Source organism: Gorilla gorilla, chromosome 22 (genome assembly GCF_029281585.2).
Source record: "Gorilla gorilla gorilla isolate KB3781 chromosome 22, NHGRI_mGorGor1-v2.1_pri, whole genome shotgun sequence".
Classification (NCBI taxonomy): domain Eukaryota; kingdom Metazoa; phylum Chordata; class Mammalia; order Primates; family Hominidae; genus Gorilla; species Gorilla gorilla.
Genome location: NC_073246.2, coordinates 8,387,911 through 8,411,646, shown reverse-complemented (window position 1 = coordinate 8,411,646; position 23,736 = coordinate 8,387,911). Strand labels below are relative to the sequence as shown.

The window sequence follows — 23,736 nt, the reverse complement described above, 5'->3', positions numbered from 1 at the left end:
CAGCCAGAGATCTGTACATTCTCATATCCAGGGATAGCGACTCCAGGCTGGGGGCTGGCAGGGTAAGGGGTGGGTGGGTCCTGGGCTCACCCGCAGGTCTGCAGACATCCTGGAGCCAGCTGACCTTGGTAAATCCCTTTTGTCTAAGCTTCAGTTTCCTGCCTGTGAATGGGGTTGGGGCTGTGCTCTGGTTTCACCTTTGTGGCTCTGGGGTTGTGGTGACAAAGCCATCAAGCTGGGTTGAAGGATTAACCAGGAAACCTCAGACTGGCTGCCATGTCTACCTCTTCCTCCTACTCCTCTCTCTGCTGCATCCTGGGAAGCTGCTCTGCTCAGCCTAGATGAGGCTCAGTTGTGTGTGTGTGCACGTGCTTGCACGTGTGTTGGAATTGGGTGGTATTGATACCAGAGTCAGTGTCTCTGGGTGAGTGAGGCTTGCACATTTCTCGGGAAAGGGAACTCACTACCTTATGTGCCCAGGACAAGAGCTGTGGGGTCTGGAGAAGACTTCTAGGCCAGCCCCTGCAGTCTTTCCTCAGGTGACATGGCTTCCCCAGACCCACTTACCCCTAGGTGCCCTCTCTGCATTCAGGGGGTAGAGGGCTGACTGGGACAGAATGTGACACACTCAGCATGTGAGGAAATGCCTCCTTCATTCTGTAGGCCCTACCTCTATTAACATGTCCTTTGATAAAGTGCCTCCCCTCCTGTCTCCCCTCTCTGGAATCCTCAGCTGCTGCCAGGCTTCAGCTGTACCCTATTGAAGGCAGCTCTGTCTCCCTACTTTCCCCAGCCCAGGGTTTTCCTTTTGGGGTCAGCTGCAGGGATCTGGGCCATCCTTTACCCACTCAGACTTTCTTCCTGCCCACCTGCTGCTGTGAATCCTGTATGTCATATATATGTGTGTATATATATATATATATAATTATTATATTTATGTAATTTATATAATATATTATAATATATAAATATATAGTATTATATATAAAATTATACTTTAAGTTCTAGGGTACATGTGCACAACGTACAGGTTTGTTACATATGTATACATGTGCCATGTTGGTGTGCTGCACCCATTAACTTGTCATTTACATTAGGTATATCTCCTAATGCTATCCCTCTCCCCTCCCCTCACCCCACGACAGGCCCCAGTGTGTGATGTTCCCCTTCCTGTGTCCAAGTGTTCTCATTGTTCAATTCCAACCTATGAGTGAGAACATGCATGTCTTATATGCTCTCAGGCAGAGAGGAAACTGCTGAGCAGGGCAGGGGACAGAGCCCTGTGGCTCTCCACTTTAGACCCCTCCCGGCTGACTGCCATGGAATGCAGCCACTTAGCAGGGCCAAATCCCCTGATGTTCCTGTTGGCTGTCTAGCCTTCAGGGACAGGTCATGGGGCCTTGGTTCCTGCCCTGTCATCTTCCCAGTCACCCTGATCTTCAGGGGGAGGAATAGCCTGAGAAAGGGCTTGTTCATAGCACCTCCATCCTAGGGCTATTGAGGATCTCACAGTTGTGTGTCTGGTGGGTTCTGTCCAGAGCCCGTTTGAGAGCAGTGGATGACAGGACAGGCCTATGTGACCCAGGCAGGCAGCAATATTGGGTCAGCCTTCATGTCCCCTTCTGTCAGCTTGGGGCAGCCTGGAAGGATGATTGTGGGGTAGGTGTTATGGGCACGAAATAGACCTCAGGTGGAGGCTGCAGGGGCTCTCCGGCACTGTAGACACAGCAGGCCAGGATCAGGGGAGGGAGCCATGACTCAGGGAGACTCTGGCCCATATCCTTGGCAGATGAGGGCCACAGGGGAATGGGCAGCACTGTCCAAAGTCCCCTGGGCTGGGTCCGCAGCTGTTCCTGGCTCAGACTTCTTGGTGGGCTGGTCAGAAACATGCAGTAACTTGGGGCAGTTACTAGGTGGCCAAGTCTGCACTGCTTGGCTCTGTGAGCTTGGGCCAGCTCAGGCCCTCTCTGGGCCCTGCCTTTCTGGGCCGTTCAGGTGTTCCTTGGGTCTGGGGTGCTAATGTTTCTGGATGGGCAGCAGAACCAGTCTGCACTCAGGGCCCCAGGCCATGTTCCCGGAACACACTTTTAGCATTGACAGCAGCGTGTGGTGAGGCCCCTTAGTCTGGGTTCTGGTCTAGTGCCAGGGGCACCACTACTCCACCACCTCCAGAGCCATCTCTGGGACACTGGCTGTGAGTTCAGATGTTCTGAACAGGGACAGGGAGAGCCAGAGGGACCCAGCCTGGGGCTCACTGGAGGGGCTCGTGGGCAGACAGTGCCCTTTGGAGGGAACTGAGTCTGAAAGGAAGGAAACCCTTTCCCCGGCTCATAGCACCTGCCATCCAGGGCCCTGCCAGGGCTGCGTGAACTTTAGTCATGTGGTGACAGGCCGAGTCACCGTGCCAAGTCACTGTGTGCCTCCTTGCTGCTGTGACGTCAGCTTCCCTATCCTCCCAGCCAGGCTGGATCTCTGTGAGAGGCCTGCCTGTCCTGCACCCTGTGTGGATGCCTCCCACTGTCCACCAGGGCTGCTGGGCACCCCCTGGCTGGTCTCTTGGACTAGGTAAGCTCATGGGTCCTCTGGCCGCTCCTGCTCTTTCCCTGCCTCTGCTCCTCCTCGGAGGTGGCCACCCCCAGATCCCACTCCCAATTCGGAGGCCCCCTGAGGAGTGCTGCAGGGGGCCGCAGGCGTGGCTCTGAGCCACTCTGGAGAGTGGGGGGGCCTAGCCAGTTCTGTGGCTGGGACTTTCCCAGGCAGACAAGTCTGTCTCTTCCTCCCCAGCGGGTGCAGCCCAGAACTGTCTTCTGAGGAAGAGGTGCTCTCCTGGGCCCCCACTGTCCCCAGGCCTCAGGTAAGCCCATCAGGGTCACAAGGAAGGGGTTCTGGGTTTGAGGCCAACCACGGCAGCTGACCTACTTTCTAGCCTCAGTTTCCCCTAGTGTGTGCAGCTCTCACACTGTTTGGGTGAGAACCAGGCCTCTGGGCTTGGACATTCTTTCAGTGAGTTTTGAGGGTGGAGGGATGGGAAATGGAAGCCCAGGACCTCAGCAGGGTGTCTTCTTCCAAGCCGGGGACATCTGCCTATGGGAGGCTGGGCCCACCCTCCCTTGCTGACCTGCCCTGGGAGGAAGGGACAGGGCCCAGCACTGCCTACTCCCCTCCCTGTTCTTCCCAGCAGTCTAAGCCTGGCTGGGTGCCCCCTGCTCCTCCAGGTGCCTACTTGGGCCTTTGGGTAGACAGATTAACAGACAGGGGAGGCTGGGTCATGGTTGGACCACCCCAGGACCCTGACCGGGGGCTCAGCTCATGACCCTGAGCCTGGGAGAGATGAGGCCATGCCCTCCAGGGCACTCAGCATGACCCAGCCCAGTGGACGGGACTGGGTAGCTTCCTTGGTGCAGGGGGCTGTCATGCTAGGACAGGGTCACTCACCAGGCCAGGCCCCTGCCCCATGACTTCTGGTGGAAATGTCCTTTTGTTTTTGTTTTTTGCTTTTGTTTTTTTGAGACGGAGTTTTCCTCTTGTTGCCCAGGCTGCAGTGCAGTGGTGCAATCTTGCCTCACTGCAACCTCCACCTACCGGGTTCAAGCAATTCTCCTGCCTCAGCTCCTGAGTAGCTGGGATTACAGGCACCTGTCACCATGCCTGGCTAACTTTTTGTATTTTTAGTGGAGATGGGGGTTTCACCATGTTGTCCAGGCTGGTCTCCAACTCTTCACCTCAGGTGATCCACCTGCCTCTACCTCCCACAGTGCTGGGATTATAGGCGTGAGCCACTGCACCCGGCCATGTGATGGGAATGTTCTGTGTCCATAATAGATGCTGCATATTGCTGGCCCAGCTCCTGAGGCTCTTTGGACCTCCAGGAATCGGTGTCTCTATCAGGAACGCTTAATCCTGACCCGGACTCCCGGCTGGGACCCAGGGTGTTGGAGTGGCAAGAGCACTGTCAGGCCTGGTGAAGGGTGTGAGCTGTCCAACGGGGCAAGGGGGAGTCAGGGCCTGTTCTGTAGTTGGACAGACAGAGCCCTCTAGCTGCTTTCTGGAAGACTGAAGGGAAGGCGATGTTGGAGGGAGGGAGTGCAGGCAGCGGCTGTGAGGGAGTTCAGGTCAGAAACAGGTGGCACCTGGATTCACGCTGTGGTGGTCACGGTGGGGATGAGGGGCTGCTTTGGATTGTGCTGGGGATGTGGGGTGGTGTGCTGCTGCACGACTACTGGCAGGTCTCTCTGCTCTTGGTGTCTGCATCCAGGGCTGGGAGGCGGTCAAATGTATCACACTATCGGCCCCAGGCCCACCAAGCCTGGGGAGGTGGCCACACTTCCACGATGGCATCTGAATGTTCCCTGTGTGTGGGGAGGGCACAGGGACTCCATTCGTAGACCACCTCGTGGACAGTGTGTCTGCCTCTGAGGTCAGACGCTCTGCACTGGGACAGGGTGGAGTGGAGGGAAACCCAGCTTGGGGCTCATTGGAGGGGCTTGCTGGCAGACACCTCCCTTTGTGGGAAACTGACTGTGGGAGAGGGGAACTCCATCCTCTGTCACCACATCTCTCTTCCCTGTTGTCACACCTGTCACCTGCTGCCATAGCCATGAGACTTCCCAAGGGTCACTGCTGCCACTCACTGAACAGCCTGGAAGGGAGTCCACAGGGGACATAGGGTGAGCAAGAGACCTGTGCCACTCAGGCCTCCTGGGGGTGTCCCCAGTGCAGCCATGATGATAATCACAGCTACCATTCACCAAGTCCTGCCCACAGTCTAACCTACTCTATTCACAACACTCCCAGCAGCAAGGCAAGTGAGGTGCTGCCGTCATCCAGGCTGGACAGTTCAGTGATTTGCCTGAGGCCCCACAGCAGGTGAGTGGCAAGTCCAGCGTCAGAGCAGGGCAGGCTGGCAGTGCCCCCTGAGCCCCCTTTGCCATGCTTACCACATGCACATCCTGGGCTTCTGCAGGAATGCCCTGTCCCCTACCTGCCCTGCTCCATGCAAAACCCTCTTTGAGCTGTGCCTGGGAGACGTGCTGAGAGAATTCATGGAAACAAATGTGTTACTGACAGCCTCTTTGCCTCCAGAGTTCAACAGGAGACAGAGAAACCAGCCAGAGGCAGAGGGAGGTAACACGGAGTCCCCCAGAAAGGTCTGGGCTGCGCGTGCTTCAGGTAACCTCCCTTGACCTTCACGAGAACGAGAAGGCTGCCTGATCAGAGAGTCTCTGAAGAAGATCCTGTGGCTACAGGCTTCAGCAGCATGTGAGGGAGACCCCAGTTATTTCCTCAGGTGTTTCCACCAAATCCTCCTGTCTTTCATGGCCAACATCCCAGGCAAGGCTTGGGGCCCCCGTCTGCTGCTGGACGGTAAGTCCTGGCCCCATGGCAGTGAATCTGTGGGGTATTCTGATTGTGGGCACTATGGAAGCTAAACCCCATGCTCCAGGTGGGGTGGAGGGTCTTCAGAGGACTCCTGGACAGTGCCAGGCTCTAGGCTGAGGTGGGGGACACAGGAGAAACCAGGCCAGGCCCATCCCTACTGGAGCTTCTCCCTAAGCAGTGGAGGCTCAGCCGCTGTGAGGAGGTAGGCAAGGCCCTGCAGAAAGAGGGGTGAGGAAATCTGGGGGCTCCCAGGAAGGGTCGCTGCTGGAGATGGGGTTCTTACCAGGATGGGCTCTGAAGATAAGCAGGGAGGATTTGGGAGGGCAGAGATGAGGCCCAGAGCTTCTGGCAGAGAGCATGGCCTGCGCAAAGGTCTGGGGGCCGGACAGCCTGTACGTATTCTGGGAAGCAGGAAGGAGACACAGGCCTTGTGTTTCTGAGCCCCGACTTTAGACTGTGCCCTGTTGGGGAGGGGCCAGGGAATGTCTGAGGCTGGGCCTGACCCTGCTCCTTACCCCGTGGGAGCAGCAGAGCCATGAAGAAGAAGTTAGTGGTGCTGGGCCTGCTGGCCGTGGTCCTGGTGCTGTTCATTGTCGTCCTCTGTCTCTGGCTGCCCTCGGCCTCCAAGGAACCTGACAACCATGTGTATACCAGGGCTGCCGTGGCTGCGGATGCCAAGCAGTGCTCGGAGATTGGGAGGTGAGTGGGGCAGGGCATGGGACATGGGCCCTGAAAACTGGGCAAGTGGACCAGAGCAATACCTTCACCCCTCTGAGACTCAGTTTCCCCACATGTAAGCTTTGCTTGGACTCTCTCAGTAGCCTTTGGGAAGGGGACGGTGACTCTGAGAGCAGGATGTGGGTCTCCTAGAGCCAAACAGGGCCACTTTTCTCAGTTCTAAGAGTCTGTCTCTTTGGATAAACTCCACTGTTTTGTTGTTTGGTGGATATTTTTACTTATTTCTTCCTATCTATCTATCTATGTATCTATCTATGTATCTATCTATGTATCTATCTATCTATCTATCTATCTATCTATCTATCTATCTATCTATCTATCTATCTTTCTATCTATCTATCTATCTATTTAGAGATGGAGTTTTGCTCTGTTGCCAGGCTGGAGTGCAGTGGTGCAATCTCAGTTAACTGCAACCTCCGCCTCCCAAGTTCAAGCGATTCTCATGCCTAAGCCTCCCAAGTAGCTGGGATTACAGGCGTGTGCCACCACGCTCAACAAATTTGTGTGTGTGTGTGTGTGTGTGTGTGTGTGTGTGTGTGTGTGTGTGTGTTTCCGAGACAGAGTATCACTCTGTTACCCAGGCTGGAGGGCAGTGGTGCAATCTTGGCTTACTGCAGCCTACCCCTCCCAGGTTCAAGTGATTCTACTGCCTCAGCCTCCACATTAGCTGAGGCTACAGGCATGTGCCACCATGCCCAGCTAATTTTTGTATTTTTAGTAGAGACAGGGTTTTGCTATGTTGGCCAGGCTGGTCTTGAACTCCTGACCTTGTGATCTTCCCACCTCTGCCTCTCAAAGTGCTGGGATTACAGGTGTGAGCCACTGTGCCTGGCCTAATTATGGTGTTTTTAGTAGAGATGGGGTTTCACCATGTTGGTCAGGCTGGTCTCGAACTCCTGACCTCAGGTAATCCACTCACCTGGGCCTCCCAAAGTGTTGGGATTACAGGTGTGAGCCACCATGCCCAGCTTATTCTTTTCTGGTTTTTTTTTCTTTTTGGATAGGAGACAATTTCTTTCTTTCTTTTTTTAATTTTATTTTATTATTATTATACTTTAAGTTTTAGGGTACATGTGCACAATGTGCAGGTTTGTTACATATGTACACATGTGCCATGTTGGTGTGCTGCACCCACCAACTCGTCATTTAGCATTAGATATATCTCCCAATGCCATCCCTCCCCCCTCCCCCCAAGGAACGCTGTTGCCCAAACAGGGACATGAAGGGCTTATTCTTTTTTTAAGGTGGAGTCTTACTCTGTCACCCAGGCTGGAGTATAGGGGAGCGATCATAGCCCACTGCAGCCTCAAACTCTTGGGTTTAAGTGATCCTCCCGCCTCAGCTTCCTAAAGTGCTGGGATTACAGGTGTGAGCCATGGTGCCTGGCTTCTACTCTTTTATTCTATTTTAGACTCTTATCTCATGTTATATATAAAGATCAGTTCCCTTCTAAAGACTTAAACAGAAAAAATATTATGTTTTTCATATTTTGAGACAGGGTCTTGTTCTGTCACCCAGGCTGGAGTGCAGTGGCATGATCATAGCTCACTGCAGCCTTGAACTCTTGGGCTTAAGCAATCCTCCCACCTCAGCCCCCTGAGTAGCTAGGACTACAGGCGTGCATCACACCTGACTAATTTAAAAAGACTGTTTTGTAGATATGGTCTCACTCTATTGCCCAGGCTGGTCTTGAACTCCTGGCCTCAAGTGATCCTCCACCTTGGCCTCCCAAAGTGCTGAGATTACGGGTGTAAGCCACCATCTCTAGCAGGGAAAAAAAATGTTATTAATGAAGTATAGCAATTTCCCTTTTTGTCCCAATTATAAAAATCATGTACATTTGTTTGCTTCATAAAGAGGAAACTGTCTGGGCAAGGTGGTCTACACCTGTAATCCCAGCACTTTGGGGGGTTGAGGCGGGCAGACCACCCGAGGTCAGGAGTTCGAGACCAGCCTGGCCAACATGGTGCACTCTGTCCCTACTAAAAATATAAAAAGTTAGCGGGGCTTGGTGGTGTGCGCCTATAATCCCAGCTACTCAGGAGGCTGAGGCAGGAGAATCGCTTGAACCCGGGAGGCAGAGGTTGCAGTGAGCTAAGATCATGCCACTGCACTCCAGCCTGGGCAACTGAGTGAAACTCTGTCTCAGAAAAAAAAAAAAAAGAAAAGAAAAAGAAGAAACTGTAATCCCAGCACTTTGGGAGGTTGAGGCGATAGGATTGCTTTAGACCATGAGTTCGAGACCAGCCTGGGCAACATAGAAAGACCCTATCTCTACAAAAAAGACAAAAATTGCCCGGTGTGGTGGTTCTTACCTGTAGTCCCAGCTACTCAGGAGACTGAAGTGGGAGGATTGCTTGAGCCCAGGAGGTCAAAGCTGCATTGAGCCAAGACTGTGCCACTGCACTTCATCCTGGGTGACAAAGTGAGACCCTGTCTCATAAAACAAAGGCTGGGCACAGTGGCTCATGCCTGTAATACCAGCACTTTGGGAAGCCAAGGTGGGTGGATTACTTGAGCACAGGAGTTCTTGACCAGCCTGGGCAACATGATGAAACCCCATCTCTACAAAATACACAAACAAACAAAATTGGCTGGGCATGGTGGCATGTGCCCATAGTCCCAACTACTTGGGAGGCTGAGATGGGAGTGTCAATTGAGCCCAGGAGACTGAGGCTGCAGTGATCTGAGATCACACCACTGCACTCCAGCCTGAGCAACAAAGAGAGACTTTGTCTCAAAAAAAAAAAAAAAAAAAGAGGCCAAGGCAGGCGGATCATGAGGTCAAGAGATAGAGATCATCCTGGCCAACATGGTGAAACCCCGTCTCTACTAGAAATACAAAAATTAGCTGGGCATGGTGGCATGCACCTGTAGTCCCAGCTACTCAGGAGGCTGAGGCAGGAGAATGGCTTGAACCCGGGAGGCAGAGGTTGCAGTGAGCTGAGATCGTGCCACTGCACTCCAGCCTGGCAATAGAGCAAGACTCCATCTCAAAACAAAAAAGAAAGAAACTAAAAACAAAAACCCCAAAACTCGAATGGACTTCTCTTCCATCCTCCTTTGGGCAGGTGGGCAGCAGGGTGTGTATGAGGGCCAGGGTGGAAGCCTGCAGGTTCTCATGCCTTTATGTGCCACGTGGCAGGGATGCACTGCGGGACGGTGGCTCTGCAGTGGATGCAGCCATTGCAGCCCTGTTGTGTGTGGGGCTCATGAATGCCCACAGCATGAGCATCGAGGGTGGCCTCTTCCTCACCATCTACAACAGCACCACCCATGAGTGCCTCGGAAGAGGAGAGGGAGAGGGGCAGGGGTTGTGGGTTGGGCCGAGGCACAGCTCGGTGGCCCCCAGGCTCACGTGGCATAAAGGGTTTGGGTGGGTGGGCCTGCCTACCTGCTTCTCCTTCTAGGAAAAGCTGAGGTCATCAATGCCCACGAGGTGGCCCCCAGGCTGGCCTTTGCCAGCATGTTCAACAGCTCGGAGCAGTCCCAGAAGGGTAAGCCATGCTGCAGACTTGGGGCATGGGTGCAGAGCTGGCTGAGCCACCGGGAAGGGGCCTTGCCCACAGGAGCCTGCTCCCGTCAGGGTTCAGGGGCAGTTCTAGCACCTCCCATCCCTTCCTGGCCCCATAGCACCCTCCCACAATGAGTGGTCAGGACCATCATCACCACGGTAAAGGGCCGGGAGCTTCTGTTATTTCTGCTAAGGCCTCCGGGGCCACTCTGTGCAGCACATGGAAAGAATAATTATTATGCTAGCAGACCTCATGGACCAGGGCTCACTGGGGCCCACGCTCTGCTCTGCACTTTTCACCCACGAGCCTCTCACAACCCTCCCTGCTCCTTTGGGCTAGGGGATGCTGTGTGGATTCCCATTTTACAGGGTGGGGATGCTGAGGCTCAGACAGGTCATGCAAATCATCTGAGGTCACACAGCTGGGAGGTGGTGAAGCTAAAATTGAACCCAGGCTGTCTATATCCTGCCTTTTCAACAGGCATCCCATTCACTCATTTGTTCATTTGTGGGGATGGCGCTCTAGAATGTGAGGTGGAGTCTCTCTTTTCTAATCTGGTCTTAAGTGGAGAGGAGGCCCCCAAATTCCCCAGGTACCTGAAGGGAAGCCACTGTCCATCCAGGAAGCCACTGTCTGTCCCCAAAGGAGGCACAATAGATTGTGAGATAAAAGTTGGAGGATGGGAGGGTCTCAACAACTCAACGCCTCTAGTCCTAGCACTTTAGGAGGCCAAGTCAGGAGGAGCACATGAGCCCAGGAGACCTGCCTGGACAACATAGCAAGACTCCATCTCTACAAAAAATGGGAAAAAATATTAGCTAGGTATGGCGGTGTGTGCTTATGGTCCCAGCTACTCAGGAGGCTAAGGTGGGAGGATCACTTGAGCCCAGGAGGTTGAGGCTGCAGTGAGCCATGATTATACCACTACACTCTAGCTTGGGCAACAAAGTGAGACCCTGTCAAAAAAAAAGGCTGGGCCTTTTTTTCACAGGCTCACGCCTGTAATCCCAGCACTTTGGGAGGCTGAGGCAGATGGATCACCTAGGTCAGGAGTTCAAGACCAGCCTGGCCAACATAGTGAAACCCTTTCTCTATTAAAAGTACAATAAGTCGGGCATAGTGGCACAGGCCTGTAATATCCCAGCTACTCAGGAGGCTAAGGCAGGAGAATCGCTTGAACCCAGGAGGTGGAGATTGCAGTGAGCCGGGATCATGCCACTGCACTCCAGCCTGGGCAACAAGAACGAAGCTCCGTCTCAAAAAAAAAAAAAAAAACAAGTTGGAGGATGGAGGGGCAGGACACACTCACCATAGCAGGCCTTACACTTCAGGTGGGGGTCCTGGGTGGTGCCCTTTGGAGTCTTCTGCAACATACTCAATCTTTGATTTTTTTTCTTTTTTTTTTTTTGAGACGGAGCCTCACTCTGTCGCCCAGGTTGGAGTGCAGTGGTGCGATCTCGGCTCACTGCAAGCTCTGCCTCCTGAGTTCACGCCATTCTCCTGCCTCAGCCTCCCGAGTAGCTGGGACTACAGGTGCCTGCCACCACACCCGGCTAATTTTTTGTATTTTTTAGTAGAGACGGGTTTTCACTTTGTTGCCCAGGCTGGTCCCTCGATCTCCTGACCTCGTGATCCCCCTGCCTCGGCCTCCCAAAGTGCTGGAATTACAGGCGTGAGCCACTGTGCCCCACCAATCTTTCATTTGTTTTTAATACTCATTGAGAAAGTCAGCATCTGTAGACATGAAGTTGCTCAGGGTAAGAGAATGCGGGAATCATAGGCTTGGCACCTTGTGGATGCTTAGAATCATTTATTTAACTAGAATGTATTGAGCATTGTCTTAAAGAATCAGCTGTTGTTCCTGAAGCTGGGGTGAAAAACAAAGATGGCAGATGAAATCTGTGACACTCCAGGTGGGAAAAGAAACTAGGCAGGTGCGGGTGTGTTACGGGCTGTAGAAAAACAGACCTAGAGGGCCTCAAAATCTGGGACTCTATGGAGGGTGACCCAGTCAGTGAAGGGGACATCTGAGCAAAGACCCAGAGGCAGAGATGGGGTCAGGGGAGTTATCTCCTGGTCTGCTATCCAGGTGTGATGGCAGGGACAGAGCCCTGTGGGGAGCTGGGGAGGCTGCAGCAAGTGACCCAAGGGAAATGGCCCAGGTTGTGTGGGATCTCTTAGGTTATGGTGAAGCCTCTGCTTCCTGTCCGAGGGAAGTGGGGGCTCGTGGAGTGTGTGAGTGGAAGGGGATGGATCTGGCCTACGGATTGCTGTGTAAGGGGCAGGGAGCATGTGGGGACCTGTCCAGAGGTCACTGCAGTAGTTCGTGGAGAGGGTGCTGGGAAGTGGCTGATGCTGGACAGACACACTTGGAAGTGGAGCCTGTGGATTTGAGGATGGGTTGGGTGTGATGCTTGTGTAGGGAGTCCCCGGGGACCCCTGATCTTTTGTCTGTACCTGGAAGGATGGGGTGACCCTAATGGGGACAGGCAGGGTTCTCAGGAAGCAGGTTGAGCAGACACTCAGGAGCTCGGTTTTGGGCACGTTGAAGTTTGAGATGCTTTCTTCGAGCAGGCAGGTAGATACTCAGGTCTGGTGATCAGAGGAGCAGTCCAGGCCAGCAGGTCAATTTGGGAGTTGTCAGTGCATAAATGGAGGCTGAAGCTCAGATGTCAAGCAGACCACGAGGAGAGAGAGCAAAGACAGAGGGGAGAGTAGGAGCTAGGATGGCAGGCAGGGGAGACTTGGGTGGAGCCAGGTGCTGGGATGCAGGGGTGGCTCTCAGGGAGAGTGACAAGCCCAGTACAGCTGAGAGGGGCACTGGGTCTGGCAGTGTGGGGGTCACCAGAGAACTTGGCAAGTGTGGCAGCATGAGAGTCTGATTGGCCTGAGGTCAGGAGAAGATTTTTTTCTGATATTGATACATGATATTTTCTATATTTATGGGTACATGTGAGTGCTTGTTACATGCATAGAGTGTATAATGATCAAGGCAGGGTATTTGGAGTCTCCGTCACCTTGAATATTTTTCATTTCTGGGTGTTAGCACCATAGTCCTCTCTTCGTTACTTTGAAATATACAAAATACTGTTGCTAAGCATCATCACCCTGGTCTGCTATCAAAGATTAGAACTTCTCCTGTCTTGGCTGGGCATGGTGGCTCATGCCTGTCATCCCAGCACCTTGGAAGGCTGAGGTGGGTGGATGACCTGAGGTCAGGAGTTTGGAACCAGCCTGGCCAACATGGCAAAACCCCATCTGTACTAAAAATCCAAAAATTAGCCTGGTGTGCTGGCCTGTGCCTGTAAACCCAGCGACTCGGGAGGCTGAGGCAGGAGAATCGCTTGAACCTGGGAGGCGGAGGTTGTAGTGAGCTGAGATCATGCCACTGCACTGCAATCTGGGAGACAGAGCAAGACTCCATCTCAAAAACAAACAAAAAACAAAACAAAACAGAAAAGAACTTCTGTCTAACTACAAGGTGGAAGGAATCATGTGCTGGGTGTCAGACCTTCCGGGATGTATGTGCAGCTTCTAGGAATTGAAACCACCAGCTCTTGGAAACTTGTGCCAGGCTTCAGGGTGGGAGAGGCAGTTCTAGAGCCGCAGCCGCCAAGCCAAGCCAAATGGCCCCAACATCTCTCGCAAGAGCAGGAGAGTACCTGGGGGCAGAGGCCATAGTTGTACCTTTCTGGGCAAAGGGTCAGTGTCTGTAGTGTCCATATGGGCAGTGGGGCTCGGGGGGAAGCAGGCCCAGGGGTCTGTTTCCAATGACCTCCTCAAAAGTCAGAACTGGAAGGCAAAACCCCTTATAGACTGGGTGCACCTGTACTCCCAGCATGTTGGGAGGCTGAAGTGGGAGGATTGCTTGAGGCCAGAGTTTGAGACCAGTCTTGGCAACGTAGCAAGACCCCTGTCTCTACAAAAAATAAAAATAAAAAATTAGGCTGGGAGTGGTGGCTCACGCCTGTAATCCCAAAACTCTGAGAGGCTGAGGAGGATGGATCACCTGATATTAGGAGTTCAAGACCAGCCTGACCAACCTGGTAAAACCCCGTCTCTACTAAAAATGCAAAAATTAGCAAGGCATGGTTGTACATGCCTGTAATCCCAGCTACTTGGGATGCTGAGGCAGGAGAATTACTTGAACTCGGGAGGTGGAGGTTGGAGTGAGCCAAGATTGTGCCATCGCACTCCAGCCTGGGCAACAAGAGTGAAACTCCATCTCAAAAAAAAAAAAAAAAAAAAGCCACGTGTAGTGGGGTATGTCTGTAGTCTTAGGTACTTCAGAGGCTGAGGTGGGAGGATCACTTGAGCCTGGGAAGCCAAGGCTGCAGTGAGCCATGATTGCACCACTGCACTCCAGCTGGGACAACAGAGTGAGACCCTGTCTCAAAACAGACAAACAAAAACCCTTATAGTTGGATGGAGAAACTGAGGCTGCAAAGGGGACAGGATGGAGGTTAAGGCTCAGTCTTGCCTCTCTGGGGCAGTAGAAAAGAGGAAGGGAGCCCTTTCTTGGGGCTAGCTGTGTCTTGAAGGTGGCCTGTGCTTGACCTGGGTCAGGGTGGGATCTGCTCTTGTTTTGGCACATTCTGGTGGAGCCCATGAGTCTTACAGGATAAGCCCTTGTGGTCAGCGAGATGGGAGGGGGTCTGGCCTGGCACAGGATTTTAGACATGCAGGCACCTGCACAGACAGACACCTCATCCTGGGACAGCAAAACCCAGCCGCATGCTACTGCTTCCCCTCCTGTGCCCTCCTCAGACATCCCTGGTCCATGTACACTCCTACCTGCTGAGCCCCTCTTAAAAAAAATTAAACATCCCCTCCTAAAAAAAAAATTAAAATTAAAAAATAAATAAAAAAATTAAAAATCCCCTTCTGCTGGGCGTGGTGTTCACGCCTGTAATCTCAGCTACTCAGGAGGCTGAGGTGGGAGGATTGCTTGAATCCAGGAGTTCGAGATCAGGCTGGGCAAGATGGCAAGACCCCAACTCAAAAAAGAAAAAAAAATTCTTTCCTCCTAAGCCTCATTGCCCCATCTGTAAAACGAGTCAGGGACTGTGGCTGGGATGCTGCCTGCGAGAGATCCCGATGTCCCCCACTCAGGGTCACTAACTGTGGCTCTCTCTCCCCAGGAGGGCTGTCGGTGGCGGTGCCTGGGGAGATCCGAGGCTATGAGCTGGCACACCAGCGGCATGGGCGGCTGCCCTGGGCTCGCCTCTTCCAGCCCAGCATCCAGCTGGCCCGCCAGGGCTTCCCCGTGGGCAAGGGCTTGGCAGCAGCCCTGGAAAACAAGCGGACGGTCATCGAGCAGCAGCCTGTCTTGTGGTATGTCTGTGGGTGTGGCCCCCTGACCCAGGCAGGGCAGGCACAGCCCAAGGACCTTGCAGGCTGTAGCAGCAGTGGAGCGGCCCTCTGCCTTCAGGACCCTGCGCTGATAATGGGATGAGGAGATACAGACCCTTCCCACCACGTGTGGGGACACGTTCTGAGCGTGGGGTCCCAGTGGCCACTGTGGCTGGCCATGTGTCCTGAGTGGCAAGGGACACTAGGAGGTTCCCGGAAGGGACACTAGGAGGATGAGCGCTGAGTGACAGGGCCACCCACCTGTGACAGGCGCTGCCCCTGCTTTGTGCTGGTCTCCTGTGTGGGCAGGTGTGTGGGGTGGTCTATCTAAGTCCACCCCACCTGCTGCCTCACATGAGCCCCCTCTGCCCCAGTGAGGTGTTCTGCCAGGATAGAAAGGTGCTTCTGGAGGGGGAGAGACTGACCCTGCCACGGCTGGCTGACACCTATGAGACGCTGGCCATTGAGGGTGCCCAGGTCTTCTACAACGGCAGCCTCACGGCCCAGATTGTGAAGGACATCCAGGCGGCCGGTGAGTGGGTAACCTCAAGGGCCTGGGTGAGGAATTCTGCAGTGGAAACCCTGAGCTGTAGCCCAGAGCCATGGGGTCCTCCTGTCTTGCCTGAGCCTGCAGGAAGTTCCTGGTGGAGGAGGGTCAGTAACTGGCCATGTGGGTCCACAGCTCCTGCTTATATCAAAACCAAGAGAGGCCACACAGTCCAGGAGAGCAAGTCCCTGTTGGGGTAAATGCAGGTGTAGGCAAGAGCCAAGGCTAGGGAAGCACTAGAATACAGCCTGAAGATCCAGGAGGACTTCTTGGAGGAGGTGGTGTCTGGGATGCAGATAACTTCGTTAGGCAGAGAGAGGAAGGGATTCCTAGCAGAGGAACAGCTGGGCTAAGGCCCAGTAGAGGGGGCTTTGATTCACCAAGAGGGTTACAAGGGATGAGGGTCTCCTTGAGAGAGGCATGGGGGAGGGGATTTCTAGGGCAGGGGCCTGGAGCTTGGCTGTGGCTTTCTTCAGGTAATTTTTGTCACTGTTTCATGGAGGAGGGTGATTAGCTTGTCGACCTTTACCACTGAGGCTGGAAATTGGCATGCCAATACCCTGTCTGTCTGGAGCTGACTCCAGGAGAATTAAGAGCCTCCCTCCCTCCCTCTATCCATTCATCGTGAGGAGAAGAGGCCAAGCAGCAGGGACGCCGGCAGGAATTCTCCAGTTAGAAAAGGCCCTCTGAGCCAGGTGCATGGCTCACGTCTGTAATCCCAGCACTTTGGGAGGCCCAGGCGGGTGGATCACCTGAGGTCAGGAGTTCAAGACCAGCCTGGCCAACATGGTGAAACCCTGTCTCTACTAAAAATGCAAAATTAGTCAGGCATGGTGGGTTGTGCCTGTAATCCCAGCTACTTGGGAGGCTGTGGCAGGAGAATCGCTAGAACCTGGGGGGCTGAGGTTGCAGTGAGCCGAGATTGCACCACTGCACTCCACAGAGTGAGACTCCATCTCATAAAAAAAAAAAAAGAAAGAAAAGGCCCTCTGAGGCCAAGCTTGGTGTCTCATGCCTGTAATCCCAACACTTTGGGAGGCTGAGGTAGAAGTTGAGGCCAGGAGGTCCAAGACAAGGCTGGGCAACATAGTGAGTCTACAAAAAAAATATTGAGAATCTACATAAATACAGTGGGGGTGGGGGTGAGGAACAAGAAAACAAAAAATTCAAAGCATAGTGAAAAGAAATATAGCAAAACCCGGCAGGGCATCGTGGCTCACGCCTGTAATCCCAGAACTTTGGGAGGCCGAGGCGTGTGGATACAGGGTCAGGAGATCGAGACCATCCTGGCTAACACAGTGAAACCTGTCTCTACTAAAAATACAAAAAAATTAGCCAGGTGTGGTGGTGGGTGCCTGCATTACCAGCTACTTGGGAGGCTGAGGCAGGAGAATGGCATGAACCTGGGAAGCGGAGCTTGCAGTGAGCCGATATCACGCCACTGCACTCCAGCCTGGGCGATAGAGTGAGACTCCACCTCAAAAAAAAAAAAAAAAAAAAGAAATATAGCAAAACACAACAAAAAAAATTAAAATTTGCTGGGTGTAGTTGTGCCTTTAGTCTCAGCTACTGGGGAGGGTCTGCTGGAGGATCACTTGAGCCCAGGAGTTCAAGGCTGTGATTAAGCCACTGCACTCCAGCCTGGGTGACAGAGCAAGATCCTTTCTCTAAAAAAAAAAAAAACAGAAAACACTCTCTGGCCACAGATGAGAGAAGGCAGACAGGAAGCCACTAAGCCAAGCAGGCAGAGGGCAGGTGGCCCCAGACTGGCTGTCAGGTGGTGAGCAGTGTCAGGGAGACAGGAGTGCCAGAGCTGGTGAGGTTCCCAAGGAGGTGAGGTTGCCTGTGGCCCCCTCCCAGGGCACAGTCCCACCCCTCCAGTAGTGCACTCTGTCCTCCCTGGTAGGTACAGGCTTTTCCCCACCACCATGGTGCAGCCATGCCTGCCCCCAACACCACTGGTGCAGCTCCATCCTCCACGCAGTGGTGCAGCCCCATCCCAGTGCCCATTCGAGCTGCTGTCCCATTGCAGGGGGCATTGTGACAGCTGAGGACCTGAATAACTACTGTGCTGAGCTGATCGAGCACCCGCTGAACATCAGCCTGGGAGACGCGGTGCTGTAAATGCCCAGTGCGCCGCTCAGTGGGCCCGTGCTGGCCCTCATCCTCAACATCCTCAAAGGTGAGTGGTTGCACCACAGCCGTGTGGTAGGACCCATGACACTGCCTCTCTCTCCCCATGTCCCACCCCTGCTGCATCTCTGCTCGCCCCCCATGCCACATCTTTCCATCACTGAGCTCCCGAGGTGTGTCCCTGCGTCACAGCTCACCATGTCCTGAAGGAGGCAGTGCAGAGCGACAGGGCTGAAGCGGGCAATGCTCAAGGGTTGGAGGAGGAACAGGAGTCATCAGGAGGGAGAGAGGTGCAGGAGCTCAGGGCTGCAGGGCCTGGTCCAGAGGGTACCCTGGTCCAGTGGGTGACCCTGCCACTTGGTCACTGAATGGCCAGAGCTGATGCGTGACGTGAGGCCCAGGCTCGGGAGCCCTCACCTTACTTCACTCTCACCACAGCCTTCTGAAGCAGCTGCTGCTATTGGTTACTAAACGCTCCTTGAGGTGGGCAAAGTGGCTCAGGCAGGTGTTAACCCTCTGAGCCCCTCAGAGTCTCTGGGGCTCAGCAACATGCACCTGGCTCTGATCAACCAGGGTACAACTTCTCCCGGGAGAGCGTGGAGACCCCCGAGCAGAAGGGCCTGACGTACCACCGCATCGTAGAGGCTTTCCGGTTTGCCTACGCCAAGAGGACCCTGCTTGGGGACCCCAAGTTTGTGGATGTGACTGAAGTAAGGGGCAGGGGCTGGCCCACTGTGGGTGTGGGGCCTGCTGTAGAGGCATCGGGTGGGCTCGCCAGGGTGGCTACAGCCTCACATATGCTTTATGAATCCATTCCTGCCACAAACTTTGATTGCGGGCCTACTGTGTGCTCAGATGGACTGGTGGGTGACCCCCAGTCTTGGCTTCTGCCCCACAGAACTGACAGTGTGGGGAATTAGTGGCCACCCTCCTACCTCAGGTCCTTTGCACATGCTGTGGTTCTCGAGTGCTCAGTGCTGAGATGAGGAACACATGGGGGCATTGCAGCCCTCGGGCATGGTGAGATGGATGGGTGAAAGGGAGAGGGCCAGGTGAACAGAGACCTCGGCCACCCACTCCCTGTCACTCCAAACTAACGCTTCCCAGACGCCACCCTCAGCCCTGCACCACCTGACCCACTCACTCAGTAGCTGCCCCAGCTCCACGCTGGGTCCCTATAAGACCCTGTCATATCCCTTCCCGCTGAGGATCCTCACATTCCTCCTTACCTACTTGGGTCCTTGGCATTCCTGGGTGGATCTGCAGACCCCCCTACACTGACCAGTGGCCTCCCAGGAGGGGCGTCAGCTGCCCGGGTGGTGTCTTCTCTTTCCCCGTGAGCATTCTGCACCTCTGACTCCCGCTGCAGCCAGTGACCTGGTGTCTTGTCTCTCTGAGGGGACAGAGCCACTGCAGCGTGTCCCTCTGCCCTCCCTTTTGGCTAAGGCCAGCTCTTTCATCTACTTGCTGGCTCGGGGTGCTGTTCCTACAATGCTCCTTTCTGCCTCTGACGATTTACTTCTTTATCACGGATTATTCCCGAAAGAAAGGCAGCTGTTGTTGCTCTAGAAATTTCTATCTGCTGCCTCCTTCTGTCCTTTGCTCCTCTTAGAGCAAACATGGCTGGGCTATGTCCTCTCTCCCTTCAGGGTATCCCCTCCCCTGCTCTATCCCCATGCCACCAGATCTCCATGCCCAGCCTCAGTTTCCCCATCAGGCCCCACTCAGCAGCATCTCACACAGCTCACCACACTCTCCTCGAGTTTTCATTTTGCAAATTTTTCGCACCTACAAAAATGTTAAAAAATCCCAAAACTGCGCAAGCATCAATGTTCCCTTTTCCTGGAGTCTGCAGTGTGGACGTTTCTGCCAGATTTCCTAACTCTCTCCGTCTCCACCCACATCTATTGGGATTCGTGTTTTTCTGAAGGATTCCACAGTAGGTTACTGATGTCACACCTCAGGGTGTGTCTCAAAATTGAGACTTGAACATAGCACAGCAGGATGTTGGGGTGACACAACCTGCTGTCCCTTCTCTTTGCCTACAGTAGGCTCCCTTGGCTGTTTTGTTTTTGCTGTGTTTTTGTTTAGACACAGAGTCTCTGTCATCCAGGTTGGAGTGCAGTGGTGTGATCTTGGCTCACTGCAGCCTCAACCTCCAGGGCTCAAGCAATCCTCCCACTTCAGCCCCCTGAGCAGCTGGGACCAGAGGCACGTGCCACCAAACCTGGATAATTTTTGTATTTTTTTTAGAGACAGGGTCTTGCCCAGACTGGTCTCAAACTCCTGGGGTCAAACTATCTTCCCACCTCAGCCTCCCAAATTGCTGGGATTACAGGTGTGTTTTTTTTTTTTTTTTTTTTGAGACAGAGTCTTGCTCTGTCACGCAGGCTGGAGTGCAGTGGCGCTATCTCAGCTCGCTGCAAGCTCCGCCTCCTGGGTTCACGCCATTCTCCTGCCTCAGCCTCCTGAGTAGCTGGGACTACAGGCGCCTGCCACTGCGCCCAGCTAATTTTTTGTATTTTTAGTAGAGACGGGGTTTCACCATGATTGCGATCTCCTGACCTCGTGATCCGCCTGCCTCGGACTCCCAAAGTGCTGGGATTACAGGCATAAGCCACCGTGCCTGGCCTGTTTTGTTGATTTTTAAAGCCCAGGGCAGTAGTCTTGGAAAATGTCCCACATCGTGGATTTGCCTTTCTGTTTCCTTGAGGGCAGTTTCAGACAGAACACCTTTCCCTGGGATTGGTCAACTAATCTGTGGAGTGTTGCTGAAACTTTATTTTATTTTATTATATTTTATATTCTATTTTTGAGACGGAGTCTCGCTCTGTCCCCCAGGCTGTCCCCCAGGCTGGAGTGCAGTGGCGGGATCTCGGCTCACTGCAAGCTCCGCCTCCCAGGTTCACGCCATTCTCCTGCCTCAGCCCCCCAAGTAGCTGGGACTACAGGTGCCCACCACTGCGCCCAGCTAACTTTTTGTATTTTTAGTAGAGACGGGGTTTCACTGTGTTAGCCAGGATGGTCTCGATCTCCTGACGTCGTGATCCGCCCTCCCAAAGTGCTGGGATTTCAGGCCTCGGCCTCCCAAAGTGCTGGGATTACAGGCATGAGCCACCGCGCCCGGTGTTGAAACTCTCTTGAGGCATTTTCTTCGGCCTTTGGGTCCATCCTCTCTGTCTCCTCCTTGACCTCCTCATCTCCTCCTCGCCACTGCCTTGGGGACCTTGGCCAGGCTCATGGCATCCAGCAGCCACTCAATGTCAATACTTCCATGTTCATCTCTCAGCCTGCCCTTGCCTGTGAACCCATGCTTATTTATTTATTTTTTTTATACTTGCACCCATGCTCTTCAGGTCCGATGAAGTGTCCAATATCAAGCTTCTGACCATCCCCAAACCTGCCCCTTCTGCAGGGTTTACCTCGCTAGTCGGCACCATCCTTGATTCTTCTCTTTCTCCCACCCAGGCCATCATCTCTTGCCTGGTTGATACCCACAGCCTCCCCTTTGGGATTTATCCTTATCCCTGTCATAGCTGCCAGAGGGACCCTGTGAAAACACTCCCCAGCCTGCTCATTCCTCTGCCCTAAGCCTGCATGGCACAGAGCAAAAGCCAGTTTTTATGGGACCTAGGAGGTCCTGTGGGTTGGGCCCCAGCCTGCATCTTCATCCTCTTCTCCCCACCCCACTCCATTCACTCTCTGCCTATCGCTCACCAGCCTATACCACCTGCCTCAGGGCCTTTGCACTGACCATTTAGGCTTCATTCCAGGCTCTTTTCACACGTTGCCTCCTCTGAGAAGCCCTCCCTGACCACTCTGCCCATACCTCATGCCTCTTGATTCCCCTTACCTGGCTTGTGGTTTCAGCACTTTCCCTGTGTGTGTTTGTTTTTCTTGGCATGAGGGCAGGACCTAAGTGTCTGTTCCCTGTTGATTCCCCAGTGCCAGGCATGCAGTGCAAACTCTAGAAATATTTTTTGCATGAAGGAATGAGTGATTGAATGCGGCAAGGGTCTGGAGGCTCAGGACCAGGCAGACAGACATTCAGAGTTACTGAAACGCAACAGAGACAGGGAGTCAGACTGGTCGTGCAAGGTCCTGGGCCTGCCCTTGGGTCCTGGGGAGCCACGGAAGGTTGTGGGTGCTAGAAGGTTTTGGTCAGAGTCACAGTCGGGGGCCTTCTGACACCTGTGCCCCCTCCCCACCCTCCCTCCCCACCTCATCAGGCCAGCTCTGGGGTCTCGGCAGGTGGTCCGCAACATGACCTCTGAGTTCTTCGCTGCCCAGCTCCGGGCCCAGATCTCTGACAACACCACTCACCCGATCTCCTACTACAAGCCCGAGTTCTACACGCCGGATGACAGGGGCACTGCTCACCTGTCTGTCATCACAGAGGACGGCAGTGCTGTGTCCGCCACCAGCACCATCAACCTCTAGTAGGGGCTGCTGGGCCGCCTGGGTGGGAAAGTGCCAGAGGCGGGTGGCCCAGGGACCGCCCACTTATCCAGTAAGGTGGCTCCGTCACCTCTTTTCCTGGTGGGAAACTGAGGCCCAATCTTGGTAGCTTATCCTGGGCCTCTCAGTGAGTATGTTACAGCCTCAGTGGGTGGATAGGGACCAGGCTGGGCCAGGCAAGGTCGGGCGCTGTCTGACCCGGCTGGGTGGTAGCTTTGGCTCCAAGGTCTGCTCCCTGGTCAGCGGGATCCTGTTCAATAATGAATGGACGACTTCAGCTCTCCCAGAATCACCAATGAGTTTGGGGTACCCCCCTCACCTGCCAATTTCATCCAGCCTGGTATGGGGTGGAAGTCCGGGGGTGGGGGACTGGGGTGGAGAGGGGCGGGTGTCCTGGGCAGGCAGCTGACGGGCATCCCTGTCTTCTCCCATCAGCCGCAGGGAAGCAGCCGCTCTCATCCATGTTCCCAACGATCATGGTGGGCCAGGACGGCCAGGTCCGGATGGTGGTGGGAGCCGCTGGGGGCACGCAGATCACCACAGCCACTGCACTGGTATGCGTCACCCCTTTTCTCCCTGGCCCTTCCCACTCTGCACAGCCCCCAAGCCATGCTGATCACACTCCCATGCCCCAGGCCATCATCTACAACCTCTGGTTCGGCTATGACGTGAAGCGGGCCGTGGAAGAGCCCCGGCTGCACAACCAGCTTCTGCCCAACATCACGACAGTGGAGAGAAACATTGACCAGGTGGGCCAGGGGTTGGAGAAACTGAGTCACGGTGTGGGGCCCCAGAGCATCCTGAGCTGGAGGCCTGGATCATCACAGAGTGGACAATGGTTGGTGTCCTCTCTCTAGTGTCTGGGCCATCTGGAGCCCCTGTGCCATGAGGGCCAAACCCCCTGCTCCAATGAGACCCAGAAGGCCCCAACCTGCTCTTCCTGATGACCTGGCCTGAAATGGCACCACCTGGGCTGAGGCCTGTGACCACACAGGCGTGGTTCAGGTGGCATCTGGAGCCCTGCTCAGGCTTCCCCTCTCCTCCCACCCCCAGGCAGTGACTGCAGCCCTGGAGACCCAGCACCATCACACCCAGATCGCGTCCACCTTCATCGCTGTGGTGCAAGCCATCGTCCGCACGGCTGGTGGCTGGGCAGCTGCCTCGGACTCCAGGAAAGGCGGGGAACCTGCTGGCTACTGGTTGCTCCAGGCAGACAAGGCTGACCAGCAATCCAGGGACAAGATACTCACGAGGATGAGGAAGAGGACTTGGGGAGGGGCTTCCCCTGTGAGCAGCAGAGCAGCATAATAAATGAGGCCACTGTGCCAGGCTCCAGGTGGCCTCCCTGACCTGTCTCCCCAGTCTCTGGGCCTCAGTGTATTGTGTGTGAAATGGAGCCATCTGGCTGGGGAGGAACAGAGAGGTGGGATTCGGAGATCTTCACAATGCGGGCACTGGAACTAGCCTCAGCATCTTCAGCATGGGGAGAGCGGGGCACATGGCTGGGGGCCAGGGGAAGGTTCACACCAAGCCCTGCCCCTTCCCACCCTGATCCCTCGGACTTTGGGGCCAGGCCCTCCCTTACTGGGGCTGGGCAGTGACACTACCTAGGAG

At 54.3% G+C, this 23,736-nt stretch overlaps 1 protein-coding gene and 1 pseudogene across 1 annotated transcript in view; both read left to right on the top strand.

Moving 5' to 3' along the window:
* The window catches only part of LOC129529384 (immunoglobulin superfamily member 3-like), a 38,703-nt gene extending 33,345 nt beyond the window's left edge, over positions 1-5,358 (top strand). The window contains exons 8-10 of the mRNA XM_055374065.1: positions 2,785-2,854; positions 4,798-4,866; positions 5,083-5,358. Of these exons, the coding sequence (XP_055230040.1) occupies positions 2,785-2,854; positions 4,798-4,866; positions 5,083-5,128 (185 nt within the window). The 3' untranslated portion in view covers positions 5,129-5,358. The remainder of the gene's footprint in view (positions 1-2,784; positions 2,855-4,797; positions 4,867-5,082) is intronic.
* A 55-nt stretch (positions 5,359-5,413) lies between these two features.
* On the top strand, positions 5,414-23,466 carry LOC129529287 (glutathione hydrolase 1 proenzyme-like; annotated as a pseudogene).
* Positions 23,467-23,736: the final 270 nt, after the last annotated feature.